The 17,720-nt window shown below is 39.7% G+C and overlaps 1 protein-coding gene across 1 annotated transcript in view; it reads right to left on the reverse strand.

The window, feature by feature from the left end:
* LOC149318018 (protein kinase C iota type) overlaps positions 1-17,720 on the reverse strand; it is a 68,120-nt gene that overhangs the window by 18,123 nt on the left and 32,277 nt on the right. Inside the window, exons 3-9 of the mRNA XM_089508863.1 lie at positions 11,932-12,021; positions 8,271-8,321; positions 6,321-6,406; positions 3,478-3,618; positions 2,530-2,575; positions 1,708-1,766; positions 1,337-1,513 (exon numbers count right to left, since the gene is read on the reverse strand). Of these exons, the coding sequence (XP_089364989.1) occupies positions 1,337-1,513; positions 1,708-1,766; positions 2,530-2,575; positions 3,478-3,618; positions 6,321-6,406; positions 8,271-8,321; positions 11,932-12,021 (650 nt within the window). The remainder of the gene's footprint in view (positions 1-1,336; positions 1,514-1,707; positions 1,767-2,529; positions 2,576-3,477; positions 3,619-6,320; positions 6,407-8,270; positions 8,322-11,931; positions 12,022-17,720) is intronic.

Genomic DNA, 17,720 nt, shown 5'->3' on the forward strand with positions numbered 1-17,720 from the left:
TTGTTTAGAACCTCTGTTTCCAGGATGGCAACTTCAAGCAGCCGCTGTAAACTTCTTCACCTCCAAATTCTGTTTCCCGCTGCAGCTCTGCCAGATTTTTCAGGTTTTAAAACTCCACCTGTATCACTTTATGCTTTAAAGTCTTTTTTACCTTACAAGAAAATGACTTCTCTGATTTTGGTTTCTGAGGCAATGTCACTCTCCTCTTCACTCTCACTCAATGAAATAAAAAAAAAATCTTTTTAATATAGTCTCTTCTCTCTCGCCAGAGTCATGTTGGGCAGCAGACATCTGGGTTTGTTTTTAATGCCACAGTGTATTTTTTTCTTTTTATCCAAAACCACCATAGAGAATTCTTTTCCAATCTCTTCCTCCTCTATCTTTCTCTTTTTTTAGAATTAACCTCCATTTTTTTACCCATTTATTAGCACAGCCTTTAATGAGCTATGGGAAAGTGTGTCCAGCTGGCAAGGGAGGAAATTAAAAACTGACAGGCTAGGGAAGAGAGTAAAGGGTCATAATCGAAAAAGAATTTAGATCCCTGCCTATCCAGCTGGCACAAAGATAATACAGTGGATCCTTGTTATACGCTGGGGTTTGGTTCCAAGATCCCCCGTGTATAACAAAATCCGTGTATGCTCAAGTCCTATTAAGTATAATGACATAGCAAAATGGTGTCCCTAATAAAAAATGGAACATCAAGGTAAATTTATACTTTTTTGGAACATTTTCAAACCGTGTATGCTTAAATCCGTGTATAAAAAATCCGTGTATAAGAAGGACCGACTGTAACTCATTGGGTCTATGGATTGCTGCTCCTAATTCAACCAGAAGAAAGACTTCACTCTTGGCTGGATATTTATGCTCAATATGTCATTGCTGTGTTTAAACTGTGGTTGTTTTGTTTTGTTTTTAATTTTTTTATTGCCTGGAGGTCTGTTGACTGTAATAAAGGCTTTGAATGACTGATTGATTGACTTCACTCTTGGTAGTAGCAGTGAGACTGTGGAAGTCTTCATATGGTGGCAACAGAGATTTAAACAAAATATAACATTTGGTGGGAATAGTGATGGAATAATGGGGAGCATGCCTCACAGCATTCAACTCTGGATTCTCCAACCTGCTGGAGTGGTTGGAGAAAGAATGAACAACCTGACAAGAAAGAATGAATGACCAGACAAGAAAGGTCTGGGTAAAGGGCCTCATAATGGCTGGCTGTATCCCAGCCTCATAAAATATAGCGAGTAGGCCTGGCAGGGAAAAAAAAACTACTATTGAGTTTTTGCAGTAAATACAGAATTTAAAGAATTGGTCAGTTAACATAAATACTGCTTACCTCATCATCGTTGACTAGTTCTTTTTTCACAACTTTCATTGCATAAATGCGCTCTGTCTTCTTTAAACGAACCAAAAGTACTTTTGCATAACTGCCTCTCCCTATAACTCGAAGTAGATCAAAATCTTGGAGACCGAGACTGGAAGATACTTTGCCACTTTCTCTAATACTTGTTGCCTGTAAGTAGATGGACACATTTAAGTAGATAGATAGACACCTTCCTTGAAAGTATTGTCAAAACTTTTAATTTTCCCCTCTATCAGCAAGTATTAAGAAAACCAGCAATGTTGAAGGTACAGTTTAGCTTCTTAGAAGTCTAGAAATGCAGTACTAACTTGGTTAGAACACATAACAGAAAAGACTTAGAATACCTCCTTTTCTTCACCAACGTGGTCTAAACTTTCATGACTGGAAGGATGATATGGAATCACTTCAGGAAAGAAATTAAGACAAATTAAATCCACAGTCAATTGCATCTTTTCCTATATATTCTTAACAATTTTTATTTGCTTTTATGGTGTACAAGAGTGTCAACTGGCCAGGGCTAATGTGACTGCTGCAAGGGAATTAATTTCTTTAGGTTATATTTGACCTTGCCAAGCTATTAAGTTACCTTTCAGTATCCACAGGGAAGTATACAGTAAATTACATCATAGGAAAGCATAGCTATGTCAAGTCCTACCAAGCTGTTCTTCCCTACAATATGTATTTCGGCTTCATTACCCTTTTCATATGACTATGTACAGAGTTATATCAGTACATAGATAAATGATTTATTATTTTAAGCAGTAAGAACAGAACATACATTTTAAATTCTTGCTTACATTGAGCCACAAAATTCATTTTTAAAGGAAATACTATAAAAAACAAATTAATTTTTTTGTATTCCATATAAAATTAGATTGATGGTAAACAGACAGATCGATAGTCCAAACAATTCTATAGCAATAGACGTGAAGATTGAGCATGAATCTGTAACTGGAACAAGACTGATGACCACAAGTCTAAACAAGCCTATAATAAAACAATTAAGTGGCCAATTGTAAAGTTCTTTTCTTCTCCAAGTTCTTCTCACCAGACTAAGTAAAAACATCAGTGTAGAATTCCTCATGGAACAAGAATAGGTCTCTTTCTTTCATGACCCATAGCTCTCACATCTAGTCCCCTCAATATCAATGAAGTATTGCTTTTACCTGGTTCTATGTTATCAGGATGTACTGATGAATGATCCATAGGGTCCTATAAAAAATTAAAAGATCACAACTTTTCAGTGTTTTAAAATGAATAATATCATTGATTCAACCAACAGAGCAGACTGAGGCAATCTAGCAATAGCAATAGCATTTACATTTGTATACTGCTTCACAGTGAACTCAGCACTCTCTAAGCAGTTTACAGTCTATAAGCCAATTGCTTCCAACAAGCTGGGTACTCATTTTACTGACCTACAAAAGGTTGGAAGGCTGAGTCAACCCTGGAGCCCTGGGGTCGAACTCACAACCTTATGGCTGCAATACTTGCTGCAGTACTGGAATTTAACCACTGTGCCAATTCTCCATACAGTGTGCCCTTGTCTTACACAGAGGATCCGTTCAAAAACCCCCCTTGCGTAAGAATTCCATGTATGCTTGAGCCCCATTGAAACTAATGGGGCTCGGGACTGGGGGGCATGTATGTGCCGTTTCCTTGTTACGTATAGGGTGCCCGCGTATGAAGCGGGTGCACTGTATATTTTACCTGTGTCATGTTCGCTGATCTAATTAGGATTTCCTTCTAAGTATGCATGTACATTATCAAAATGAAGAGTCTTCTGATTACAAACTATAAAAATTGTTGTGAAACATAAGGGCTCTCCATCAGTCATAGTTTATTCAAACACTACAGATGATTTTAGTTGGTTCACAAAATCATGCAGGATGATATAATGACTCTATTAGCCTCATTCAGCCACTCCAGTATGCACCAACACAGAGCAATGATAAAAAACCTTTTTTTTAAAAGGGAAGCAACAAAACCAGACTTTAAAACATTGATTAAATGAATAAAAGCTGAGTTTCCAACAGTCTTAATTATTATTATTATACATATATAAGTACATTCTCTCTCACATGCACAGAATTATAGTGATTAGCATCACTTACCGGTGGTAGTGTGTGTCGGCCACATTCTATACTGACAAGTTTGTGACATTTCTTGTGAACCAGGAGTTTACAATTGATACATTTATATCCCTGACGTCCTAAACCCCATATCCGATCAGTACAAATGGCACAGTGAGCTCTCTGAAAAACAGACAGCAAAATGACCACAAACAATGAGACCACCAAAATCTAGTTAGTTCTCAAACTGAAAATAATAGAGTAGCTTTATTTAGCTAATTTTCTCCATTTTGCTGATTAAAGTCCACAAGTAAAAAGTCTAAAAAAGACATCAAGCATATACTACACTGCCTATAAACTTTTAGTTGTTAAAAAAGAAACTAACCATTATTTGTGTCCTTTGCAGTAAGTTGGGGCTGAGCAAATAGCACACTGGAGGACTTACCATGAAGGTCCATTCCAGCCACAGAGAAAGAGCCATTCAGGAAAGGGTTAATTCCAGGAATTAACCCTTTCCTGGGATGGCTTCTTCTCTACCAGCTGAAAACTACAGTTCTATGTATGCAACTTTTAAAATTCATAACTTTACTGTTTACATTTGAGAAGTACTGGCTTAGTATGTGGCACGGATTACCGGCATGTCAACTGATAATACCAACTTTTCTAGATCAAGTACTGGAGAGAATCAAAAGCAACAGATGTTTCACCTGGGTGAAAGCACTATATGATTCCTCTGTCTCCTGGGAATGAGGCAAGTCCACATCCTTGAATGCCTCATTCCAATGTCACTAAAGGGAACTCCTAAACCAAGGATGATGGGCACATAGGCCATTTTTTCTCAAAATGAACCTCGTGACCAAACTCTTAAACCTGTGACAAAAGAAAGGACTTTTTTTACAAGACACAACCCAAAAGCAAAGTAGCAAACATCAAATCATGAAACAACAGATGACAAAAATCTCCAAACAGTGACCGAACCTTCACAGCTCAAGGGAATGGTATTACTCTTACCAGGCAGGCCAGACTGAAAACCTAGCGCCACAATGTCTGTCTGGCTAGCCCAGGCCTGCACAACTTGCAGCTCACCAAAGGCTTTCCAGAGGCCAGCAAGGATGTGGAACAACCTCCATGGCGATGGCATTGTAGCCAGCCAACTTCTCCAGTAAGGCTCCTGAAGCCTTCTCCGCAGCCCAGCTTTCTTCTGAGGAGGAGGCGGAGGGGTGAATGTTCACCCTTAAAGGCCACTCCGCCACTTGGCTTTCTCCCGAGTAGAGGGCTGGGTGGTGGAGGAGGAGGGGGACAGGTTGAAACTTGCCTCACAAGGATCCTCTGCTACTTGGCTTTCTCCCGAGGAGAGAGCTGGGCGGAGGAGGACGGAATTAATATTAATACTTTATTTATTTATTTATTAATAATTAAAACCTGGCCACATAAGTTTAGCCTATTTTAATTTTAGCCCCTGCCTATGGCCAAGTTGTGCAGGTCTGGGCTAGGCTCCTCCTCGGCTAACCAATCTTTTCATTGATTGGACATTTGTTCTCACTGCTCTGTGAGCCTATGAAAAACAGCTGGCTTCTGAGAAGAAGATAGCCTGACAAGTTGTCACCCAACAGAACTTGCCATAACTAGGCATCTTTTCACAGGACATACATAGGGATTCCCAGGTAAGGGTGGGGTACCTGTACTTTTTAATACTTTATGTTTCATCATCTTCTAGGATCTACTAACTTCTTATATACTTAAGCTGTTAAAAGTGTATAGTTTGCATGTGCTCTATAGTTTCCACATTTTAGTGTCATTATAATCTTCCCTAATTATATACAGTACTTGAAATACATCTGAAACTTCTAGAAGGGCTGCTCTGTTACTTTGCTGCATGATAAACAAACACCATAAAGACAAGAAATGTACTATGGCATAAGCTTTCTCGGAGTACTGTAGGGTCATTTTAAGTCTTCTTGAATGGAGTATTCTTGAAGTCTTCTATATTGTTCACTAGTCTGCAAAGGTGTAGAAATGTTTACATTGCCCTTTTCAAAACTTAAGGAAAGCAAAAATAACCTTGGATTTCTGTTGATGACTACAAGATTGCTATTGCTACATGCACAATTAGAAAACAAGGCAGTTGGCATGTAATAGTACCTGGACACTTCTGGTAAACCACAGAGATGGTGCAGGCAGCCTTAAATGAACAATAATATTTGTTTTGTTCAAACTAGGAAGTTATGGCAATTGCAGAGATAAGCCAATATACTGAAGCAGTCTGAACTTTTTCCTAATATTCTGGCTTCTCCCAGAGATGGAAACCACAGGAAATTATAGTTAATTAGGTACTTCCTGGTTTGATTGCTTAAGTTTGTTCATTTCCTAATTTATTAAAAGAAGATATTTTAATCTAAATGCAGTCACAGTATGGAAAGTGGTTTGAACACCCTAAAGCACAACATATATGCTTCATTAGTTGTCAGGAACCTTCATTTTCTATGATAGTGGCGTTCATTTGTAGACACAAGTATGTTATGCCCAAAACACTAAACAGATCCTTTTTATCTATCTTATATTAAACTAACTGACTCTGCATAAATGTTCACAAAATCTTTGCCTGTCTTTTAAGGGCTTCAACACAATTGAAAACAAGTGTCTTATCAATGAGAACTAATTCTACAAATAAAGTTTTTGCTATATTAAAAAGTAAATAAATGTCAATTGGACTGGAAGTTGATAAGAAAACTTGATGTTGAAAGATCTATTTTCTCAGTATCACAGCTTAAATAAAAGGAGCAAACTATTGATACAGCAGAAGGACAACATACATTATTAAAAGGTAAAGCGACACATATTAGAGGTTAAATACAGATGAAAGAAAAGTCAGGGTGAAATCTTACTCTGTTAAATCTCTTGGCTTGAAAAGTATGACCATTCGCACAATAGAGCTTTCGCCACCGTCGTGCACCCCGACGATAGATAGACTCTAAGAAAAATATTAAACCAACAGGTATGTAAATAGAAAACCTGCATGCTTTTATTCCTAGCAATCACTGAGCCCATGTTCATGATTATACAGGTCTGGAATATCGAAATAGATTTATTTAGGACTGCCAAAAGATAAGAGACTACATAATTTGTATATCAAGTACTGTACTCTAAGTACTGTACTATAAAAGACAAACATCTCAAATGGAGAGCTATCTAAAATGTAACATTTACTCCGCCTTTATATTTTATTTACTCTTCCTTCTTTTTCACACAAGCCTTAAGAACTACCTTGGAAGGATGAGCTAGTATTTTTAACTCCATAATATAAATATGGAGTGAGAGTGTATATGCATGTTAGACAGTGACTTCCTACAAGCTACCTAAGAATGTCATGTCTGAAGTTCATTTGAAAAGCAATTCACTCAAGTTAACTACTACAACAAAGGTAGGGAACCTTTTGAGTCTCTGGATGCTTTGGATTACGACTCCCGTAATCCCGTACTGCTGGCTGAGGCTTCTGCAGTTGGAAGTCGAAAGCATCAGAAGGTCAAAGGTTCCATACTACAATGTAGTGGTACACCAGAGCACAAATTTCGAACACTATATATACTTTTAATTCAGACCCTCACACTTTATGGCAATATTACTATCGTAACATTTAAGAGTACTAGTAGAAACACATTATTATTTTAAAATAAAAAACCCATCTCATTTCATCTTTACTTGATATCTCAACCTGAAATGTATTTATTAAACTAACATGGAATTTTAAGAATCAAGATTCCAATGATGAGAGAAGGGAGTGGGCACTCTGAAGATGTAATGCCATAAATATATTGAGCAGGGAAAGCCTTTAACCTATGTTGATTCAATAACCAGGATGCATTTTCAACATTGTACATAAAGAATAAATGAAACATCCCAAAAGCCAAGGGAAATTACTGGAAGAAAAAACACATTCTCATGAATTATAGGACTTAACATCTACAGCAAAACCAAATCCTCACCAACTTTCAGCTACATTGATTCATTCCACATCAGTGCATACAAATTCAGGCAACTTTTTTTCACTGAGCATAAGTGTCTTGTAATATGATGGTATAAAAAACTAATACAGTGGATCCTTGTTATACGCGGGGGATCCGTTCCAGACCCCCCCCGCGTATAACAAAATCCGCGTATGCTCAAAGCATATTTGTCCCAATGGCGGCGCGCGTGCACGCGCGCCGCCATTGGGACAAAAGTCCCTTCACCCACCCCTCCCTCGCTTCCCTCCTCCCTTCCCTCCCTCCCTTCCCTTCCCCTTACTTACCTGCCTCCTCCAGGCCACCGCCGCCGCTGCGGAAGGGGCGGGTGCCGGTGCTGGAGGACAAGAGGCCCCAGCACCGACACCCACCCCTTCCGCGGAGGCCTGGAGTTGTGTTCTTTCTGCAGCAGCGGAGGCCAAGCTGCTCCGAGCAACTTAAGGTAAGTAAGGGAAGGGAAGGGAGGGGGGCAGGGAGGGAAGGGAGGAGGGGAGGAAGGAGAAGGAAATTGTCCCCAATGGTGGCGCGCGTGCACGTGCGCCGCCATTGAGGACAATTTCCCCATTTGCCATCCGCAGATGCTCAAATCCGCGTATGGCAAATCCGCGTATGGGGAGGTTTGACTGTATACACAATTTTAATTGTTGAATTAGACAAGAATGAAGTCACAGATGTTCAAAACATCAAGCAGAATCTCCACAGGCTAACAAGAAATTAATTTCTTTCTTAGGTTCAGTCTCCAAGTACCAATTGTAATTCTGAACATAAAAGATTCATCAAGCTATCAAATTAAACTATATTATGTTATTACATAGTCCAAGTTATTATACTTACTATCTTCTCCTGGACAAGGCATTCCAGGCCTCTCTGGTACACAAGGAAATACTGGGGGGAACCAACAATACTAGATTAGCTATAACTTTAAGTATTTATGAGAATATACAATATAGAAAAGTTCTAGACATCATGAGTTCTAGACATCATCATCATCCCACCCTTTTCCCAAAACTGGGACTCAGAGTGGCTTACAAGATTCAAAACTGTACACAGAAAAGTGTTATCATTAAAACAGAATTAAATTATTACAATATTAAAACAGATTGCATATAAAAGAATAAAATATAGTTTAAAAACAAAAAGTGTTTAAAATACTTTAAAAGAATACAACATGCAGCCTATTCTTTAAAAACCTTCGGTTTTAAATTCCTGTCTGAACAGGTAGGTCTTAGCCTGCCAGTGGAAGGACAACAAAGAGGGGGCCGTTCTCCCTAGGAAGGGAGTTCCAGAGTCTAAGGGCAGCCACAGAAAAGGCCCTCTCTTGTGTCCTCATAAACCATGTTTGCGATGGTGGTGGGACAGAGAGAAAGGCCTCTCCTGAGGATCTCAGAGCCTGGGCCAGCACGTATAGGGAGATACGGTCTGCCAAATAGCCTGGACCTGAGCTACATAGCGTGTTATATGTCATAACTAGGGTTGCCATAATTGTCCACTAAAACCCGGGACAAAATGTGGAACAAAAACTAGACCAAACTGTAGGCCAACTGCAGGACACAACTCAGCCTGAAATGTAGGACATTTAAGAAAAATGAAGGACCTTAAATGTCCTACATTTTGGGCTGAGTTTTGTCCTGTACTTGTCCTACAGTTTGGTCTAGAATTTTTCCTACATTTTGTCCCAGGTTTTAGTGGACAATTATGGCAACCCTAACCAGCACTATGAATTGGGCCCAGAAACAAGCTGGCAGCCAGTGGAGTTTTTTTTCGTGTTCTGTATAACCCGTTAACAGCTTGGCCGCAGCTCTTTGGACCAGCTGAAGTTTCTGAATGCTCTTCAAAGGCAACCCCAAGTACAGCACATTACAGTAGTCCAAATGGGATGTTACCAAGCCATGTACCACCATGGCCATATCCGATGTCTCAAGAAATGGGCACAGTTGGCACACAAGCTTTAAATATGCAAAAGCACTCCTGGTCACTGCAGAGACTGGAACTTCCAGGTTCAAAGTTAGGTCCACAAGTACTCCCAAACTGCGAACATGTGTCTTCATGGGAAGTGTAACACTGCCTATTCCCTGATATGCCTTCCAACTAACCAGGAGCACCTTAATCTTGTCTGGATTAAGATCCAGTCCAAAACTGATGCCAGACACTAATTTAGGACGAGGACAGCCTCCTTGGATTGACGTGGAAAGGAGTAATAGAGTTTACTGTCATCTGTATATTGACGGCACCACACCCCAAAACTCCGGATGACCTCTCACAGCAGTTTCATGTATATGTTGATTAACAGTGGTGGGATACAAACGGCCGCTTTGCGGCGCTTCCCCACCGCCGCCGTTTGCTCCGCGCGGGAGCTGCAGCAGCCAAACCGCGCGGCTCCCGCGCGGAGCAAAAAAGAAGCTCCAAAATGGAGCTTCTTTTGGAGTCGCGTTTGCGACGTAGCGAGGCGCCAGGGGCGCACTCACTACGTCACAAAGGACGCGACACGTCTGGACGCTATGCGTCCAGTACGTAAAGATGGCGGCGCCCATGTGGAAGGGGCGCCGCCATCTTGTACGTATAGGATACGTACTAGGGTTAGGGGGGTGCGGAAGCACCGCCCCTTCCTAACCCTAGTACGTATCCTATACGTACTATATGGCGGTTTGTATCCCGCCACAGGGAACGGAACCCAGAGGGATCTCACTCAGAAGTTCCACAGCACCACCTTCTGGGTTCACTCCTCCAGAAAGAACACAACCAGTGTAAAACAGTACCTCCAACTCCCATCCCAGAGAGGCGTCCCAGAAGAATACCACTGATGGTATCGAAAGCCACTGAGGGGTCCAGCAGAACTAGCAGAGACACACTCTCCCTGTCCAGTTCCTTCTGTAGGTCATACAACCAAATTGTAATGGATTTAAATAATCTATTTCATCCAGAAACACCTGAAGTTGTTCCAATACCTTGCCCAAAAATGGTAGGTTGGACCTCAGGGCAGCATACTATGTTCTAGGTGCTAGGCCATAATTTAAGCAGCCTTCTCCCAGTATGATTTATAAAAGATCTGAGTTAAGAATGTATCATGTATCTGGTCTAAAAAGGTGACTGACAATTCTTTGAAAATAAAAAAGATATACATGATACTTCTGTCCAAACAAGTTTTTTTTTTTTTTTTGCTATGAAGATGAATTAAAATCTAGCCTCCAAAGACACAGACATCAAAACAAAATAGGAGAATAAATCAAGTACACCTAGAAGATGCTCATGTTTGCAAAGATATACAATGGAATATTTTCTAACAAGTACATTAAAATATTTTACCATTTTTGATGCAGTTGAATCTTATTTACCAACTACATTTATATCCATCTGTCCCCCAAATAGTTCAAGGTATCCTCACAGTAACTTTCTGAAGTAGATCAAATTTAAACTTTTAAATTGATTTTATTGTATGCTGCCCTGAGGTCTTTTGGTATATGGTAGGATATAAATATTTTAAAATGAATGCATGAAGCTGAAGCCACATTGTTAACTGAGGGAGCACACAACTCCTCTGTTGCAAAGAGCTCCACTGGTCACTGGTCCATTTCTGGGAGCCACCCATGAAAGCTCTGATATCATCTGGACAGGCCCTTTTCTTTGTCCCAATTCCCTCTCAGGCTTGTTAATGTGAACAAGAGAGAGGGCCTTCTCTGTGGCCTCTCCCAGACTTTGGAATTCTCATCCTTGATCTCATTTTGCCAACAGGTCAAAACATTTCTGTGCCATCAGGCTTTTACAAACTAACAAGGGTTAGGCTTTTAATGCTATGTGGTTCTGTTTTAAGGTTGGTATATAGCTTTTTTAATGCATTTAAATATTTTTAATGCTTTAACTTCACAAATTGTTTAATTGTTTTTAAATGTTATATTTATACTTTTCTTAATACCTTTTTTAAAAAATATATATGGTGTAAGCCACCTTTAGTCCCATTACTGGGAGAAATGCAAAATAAAAATGACTAAAATAAAATAATCAGCGGAGAGAATACGACTTGACTAACGTGGACCAGTGAGTTTCAGGGCTCAGTGAGGACTTGAATCTTTCTCTCCCCTATAGCCTTTCCTCTCTGCTTTTTAACTTTCTAGCTTGGTGGTTTCTATACAACTGGGAATTTTGCACATTATTTTGTGACCTACGGACTGGCTTAATGCAGAATACAAGACTTATGCCCCAGTGGAAAGGGACAAATTATTTTCTTCATACTAGTGACAAATAGTTTTAACACGTGAGCTGTCTAGGCTGCCATGTCACCAGTGCTTTGCCTCACAGCTGCACAGCACAATCAAAAGAATCTTCTGCCCTTTTGTACTGCATTCAATGGGCCTTTAGGGACTTGTTTTAATGCTTATGAATATTACGAATGGTGTATCCTATCTCTTGGGCTCAGGATTTCACTACTGTAATCAGTTCACAGTTCACTCTTTCTCCTTTCCCCACCCTCAGAGACACACTTCCCTATTGTCCTGCTTACCATGTATTAGAAGTTCAGAATCCTTATTTAGTTCATATAAACGAAAGGCCTCTTCCAATTCCAGCTGAGAGGAAACAGTACATGGATCCCCTTTAAAAAGAAAATAAGAAGCAGAGTTTATTCAAGTTGCGTAATTATGCCTGGTTTCAGCTGCTCCTTCTTCAAGTAAAATTCTTGTCATCATTCTGCATTTGGATTCTAAGAGACTACTTATTGCTTTCCATACAGTACACTAAAATGTATAATTATTATTATTATTATTATTATTATTATTATTATTATTATATATGTATTTTCCTGTCTCTCCCAATGGGTTGAGGCGGGATTACAACCATAAAATTACCATACAATAATAGTAATATCTAAAATGCATATTATAAAAACAGTGAATCAACTAGAATTTAAATCACAACAACAGAAATAATAGAACATCATTTAAAATATAGTATACTAATACAGTGGGTCCTTGGTATCCGCTAGAGTTTGGTTCAAGGACTCCTTGTGGATATAAAATCTGTGGATACTCAAGTCCCTTTAAATACAATAGTGTAGTAAAATCGGGTCCCTTATAAAAAATGGCAAAATTAAGGTTTGCCTTTTGGAAATTATTTTTAAAAATTTTTAAAAATTTTTTAAAAATATTTTCAAGCTGTGCATGGTTAAAGAAGTGATGGCCCTTGCTCGTGGGGGAAGAAGGTACCAGGAGTGAGGGGCAGCAAGTGAAAAAGGGGCAAATCCTGGATGGGGCAGAGAGAATCCTGGGCTGAGACAGCCAACCTTGACTACCAGAACAGAAGGCCCGAGTGGGAAGGTGAGGGGAAAGAAAGTCTGATAAATAAGGAGGGACCAACACATGGAAGGCTTTAAATGTCAACAGCAGAAGTTTATACAGAATATGGAAAGGGAGTGGGAGCCAGTGAAGGGATGCCAACAAAGGAGAGATATGGTCAGAGCGGTGGGTGGGTGTGATAATGTGTGCAGCTGAATGCTGGACAGAAATTAAAGGACGGAGGTGAGAAAGAGGAAGCCCAGCCAGGAGGATGTTACAGAAATCAAGTCGTGATACCGCTAGGGCATGGACCAGAATCTTGGAAGTAGAGGCGGTGAGATATGGTCGGATTTTAGCAATGTTGTATAAAAAGAATCTGCAAGCCTTGGCTGTGGTCTGGATCTGAGGGATACACGACAGAGAAGAATCAAAGATAAACCAAGACTACGGGCTTGCTGGAACAGACTAGAAAGCTGGACTGGTTGAATAGAAATGTTGTCGACAGAGACAGAAAAGGAGTGTTGAAGGGTGGACTTAGGAAGAAACACAAGAAGCTCCATCTTGGACATGTTGAGCTTCAAACGCCGATGGCGCATCCACTGCGAGACAGCTGTGAGACAAGATGAAACTTGCTGTTCAAGCCTTGGAGAAAGGTCAGGGGTGGAAAGATACAACTGGGTGTCATCAGCGTACAGATGATAGGAAAAGCCAAAAGAGCTAATGAGTTTACCTAAGGACAGTGTGTAGAGAGAAAACAGAAGGGGACCCAGAACAGAGCCCTGGGGCATTCCAACAGATACTCCATTTCTGACACCACACATTGATTTAGCATAAAATAGCTTCTTTGGACTTAGCTAGAAAAAAAGAGTCAAGGTACAGGTTTAATCCCTGGTATCTCCAAGTGGGTATGACATCTCAGAAAGCTACAGCGGTCACTGAAGACATTACTCAAATAGATGGCACATAATGTGACTTAGTGTATGTTGACTTTCTCTCTGTGTAGCTAGTTTTAATTTACATTTATATCTTTGTCTGTCTGCAGAAACACAATTCCCTCTAAAAGCATACAAGTTGTTACTCTCCAGATCAAGAGAAAAATATCCCACTACAGCAGTGATTACTCTGTCAAAATTTAAAAAATACTATTGGAATATGACATTATATTGTACTTGTACATGATATTCTGAACAGATAAATATGTACCACCCACTTCCACCTACCCGTCTTTGGCAAATTAGAACATATGATGAAATGGTGTTCACATACACAGAGTGGCTTACATCACTCTGCAAAAAAAATCTGCTGGTCCTGTTCCCATTCCTACACATTTTGGCATGACGGTCAACTGGCAGCAATGTCCCTTTGGCTTCTTTTACAATGCATCAAATGATGCAAGTTCTTCTTCACTTCTGCACTTCAAGCAGCTGCAAACTTTATTCCTATATCTCCACAAAGAGTAGCTTCCTTCAGAGTTGTCTGATTCCTTATGATCTCTGTATGTCCATTTTTTGTTGTTGTGAACCTTCAAGTTGTGTCTGACTTATGACAATTCAATCATGGGATTTTCTTGGCAAGTTTCTTCAGAGGAGGTTTACCATTGCCATCCCTTGAGGTTGAGGGAGTGTGCCTTAGTTGAAATCACCTAGTGGGTTTATATGGCCAAGCCAGGATTCGAACCCTGGTCTCCAGAGTCATAGTCCAATTCTCAAATAAATGTAAAAGAAATATAACAGACATACTTGTCAAAATATCTGAATTACTTGCAGCTTTTTGCTGAGCATACACTGTGTAGAATACCAAGTTTATAGCTGCATAACACCTGGAATAGCTTTTTAAGATTAAGGTCCTTCTTATCTGTGGAAAGGTTTCACAATTTGTTTTTTAAAAATGTATTTCATAATCCTTCCATTTACTTAGGAATTTGTTACCCTTGATTATTTGAGTATATTTGTCACCTAAAGTTCAAGGGCTATATTTTGTGTGCATGTTATACGCCAAGCATATTATACAAGGACAGTTAAGACAGGCGCAAAACCACACAGAGAAAAAAACTACAGACATTAAGTAAGAATGTTACCATTCAGACATGCTGAAAGAACAAACCAGTTTTTCTTCATCCAAGCACAAAGCATAAGTGAAGTACTTGATTAAAAAAAAGACAACACGAAACATGGGCAGGTACTCTTGAATATACCTAAGGGGATTTAATGTTATAATCCTCCTCCCTATTAAAAACACAAGAATTCATGTTTTGCTTCTATAACAATGCCTCTAGGTGTGCCAGGATTAATAAACTGTCGCCTTTATTCCATCATCTCTATAAAGCTCTTCCTTTCAGAATACAGGAACCCGCAGAGAGAAAAGTCAGATGTTTAAAAGGCTGAAACTGGACACTTAAATTGCAGTGTGAGCATGTCATTAACAAACTAGGATTTATAAATCTAGCATATAGTCTCTCAGGCAGTTCTAGCACAGCACTAACAAACTAGCATTCTTCAGTTTTTAACCCAGGGATCACCCTGTTTTTGCTTTTAACAAATACTGATTGTTCTAGTTCATGTAGCTGCAAAGGCATCTGAAAACATGGACACAATGGTTGGAGTGCAATGTTTTAGTTTGCATGCATGTGGGAAGAGCCAACGTGGTGTAGTGCTTTGAGTGCTGGACTAGGACACTGGGATATTCAGGGTTCTAATCCCCACACTGCCACGGAAAATCATGTCACAACCTCTCAGCCTCAAAGGAAGGCGATGTTAAACCCCCACTGAACAAATCGTGCCAGAAAGCCCTATTACAGGTTCACCTTAGGGTCTCTGTAAGTCAGAAATGATGAAGGCACAGAACAACAACATGCATATAGGGCCCAAAAGTTGGGCTCACAGTACTTTTCCTTGACAAGTACTGGAGATATCCTCCTCCACAGGTCACAGTCACAGGTTTGGACTAGCATCTTGCCAATGACTCAGGTATCTTATTAGATGTAAACAGAGAAACATACATTTAACTTATTATCACAGAGTTGGAAAGTATCTTGCTGATAATCTACAGCAACACCCTGCTCAATGCAGGCTCTGCAATGCAAAATGTGGAGATGGCATCCCTCACAAACTAGCACCCAGTCTCTGCTTAAATATCCCCAATGAATGAAAGCTGACAACCTCCAGAGGCATTTTTTTTACTGGGAAGTTTCAATTACTACCCCTGACATTTGCTTCCCTATTATATCCACAAAGTGGTTATAGGCTTGTGCTCAGGAGCAACAGATAACAAATCTGCTCCACCTTTTGCATGACACCCTTTAAGATATTTGAAGAAAACTATAATCTCATTTCCCCCCCAAACTAAACATACCAGACTTAATCAACTGTTTCCCACATGACTTAATTTTCAGACTCCTGACCACTATAGCTGTACTTATCTGAACAAACTGTAATTTCCCGATCACCTTCTTAAAATGCTTTCCTGAACTGGACTAAACACCACAAATATGCCCTTCCTAATGCAGAAGCAAGCAGAAATATTTTTTTCTCCTGACTTGGGCACTATGCTCCTCATTATGCAGCACGAGACATGTACTGCCTTCAAACCAGTTCACACCTGACTGTTTGTACTTAAATGCAAGAAATTATATTTACCTGTTAATTTCATCTTTCCAAGGTGGGGAAGCCATGTTAGTCTGCCAAGGCAAGCACAATAAAGAGTCTGTGCCATCTTAAAGACTGATTTTATTTGGCATTATGCCAAATATAACTTTGTCTTTAAGATGCCATAAATCTTTGCTGAATCTTATTAGTTTTGGTCCTTCGTGGCTATTTCCTTTTGAATCGTGTTCCCATGTTCTATGGTGCAAGTTACCCTTCCTTTCACACATCTATTCCTCTCTACACTCTGATCCACCTCATTTATAAAAATGAGGAACATCACAAGACTTAAGACAATGCCTTGTGGCATTCCACTCAAGAACTCATATAGCAGGATAGTGAGTTACTACATGCACCCTCTGTGTTTTGGGGGTCATTTTTTGATGACTCACTCTTTCAATCATCTAACTTATACGCAGTATAATTTATTTGTATATTTAATGCATGCACCATTCTTTTGCCCACTCATTGAATTAATGGTTGTGGCTATATAAAAGGTCAAAAGAGTGGAGGTTCGTTTTTTGGTTTAAAGGGATTAGGATGGCAGGTTTTTACTTTTGATGGGCAAGTTAATGTTTGTGAGGTTGAGGTGATTATGGACTGGGAGGTGGAAGCATTACTAATTGACTTTTATTTTTCCTGAAGGAATCCTGAAGCTTCTCTGGCCATAGGGATTATTGGATGGGAAAGGGATACCATTTTAAAGCTTATTGTCTTTACATGCAAGGGAATGTTTTGCTAGGCAGTGGCATGGACTGAGGGAATAGTTGCAGGAGAACAAGAGGGCATGCACAGGCTTGACAGATATGCTCGCACCAGTAGTCATCAGCACTCCTTCAACTGGATGGCTGGGGAAGAAGAACCAAACATCTTACTACCATTGCCACTGAATGGTGTGAAGCAAAGTCCAGTCAGAGGTGCCAGCTATGTGACATCACTGCCCAGGCTGGCTATAGACTCTCTGAAGAGGTAGTAGCTTGCTTCATTCATCTCTTTCCAGCAGCTGGTGCATGACCATGGCAATTGTGGGGGCTTCCAATCTGACTGTTTCCCATTCCACATCACTTTCGGAGGAACAGTTCAAAGTAAAATCTGGAGTGGATTTCAAACTCACTGACATTATTATTATACTTTATATAGTACTGTAGATTTACACAGTGCTGTACATACAATCAATAAAATAGATAAAAATAAGTCTGCCTATGGCGTACATTCTATAATATAATACACTGGAGCCACTGGAATCCACTCCAAGTTTTACTTGGGACTCTTCTTCCCGAAAAATCCACATTGACCCCTACTAATCAATTATTTTTTCCCCAGATGCTGACAGGTTGATACCTTAATAATCTGGTCTACCATATCAATCAATATTGATG

The sequence above is a fragment of the Sceloporus occidentalis genome, unplaced genomic scaffold, assembly GCF_023333645.1.
Source record: "Sceloporus occidentalis isolate IW3139 unplaced genomic scaffold, rSceOcc1.0.p SCAF_2, whole genome shotgun sequence".
Classification (NCBI taxonomy): Eukaryota; Metazoa; Chordata; class Lepidosauria; order Squamata; family Phrynosomatidae; genus Sceloporus; species Sceloporus occidentalis.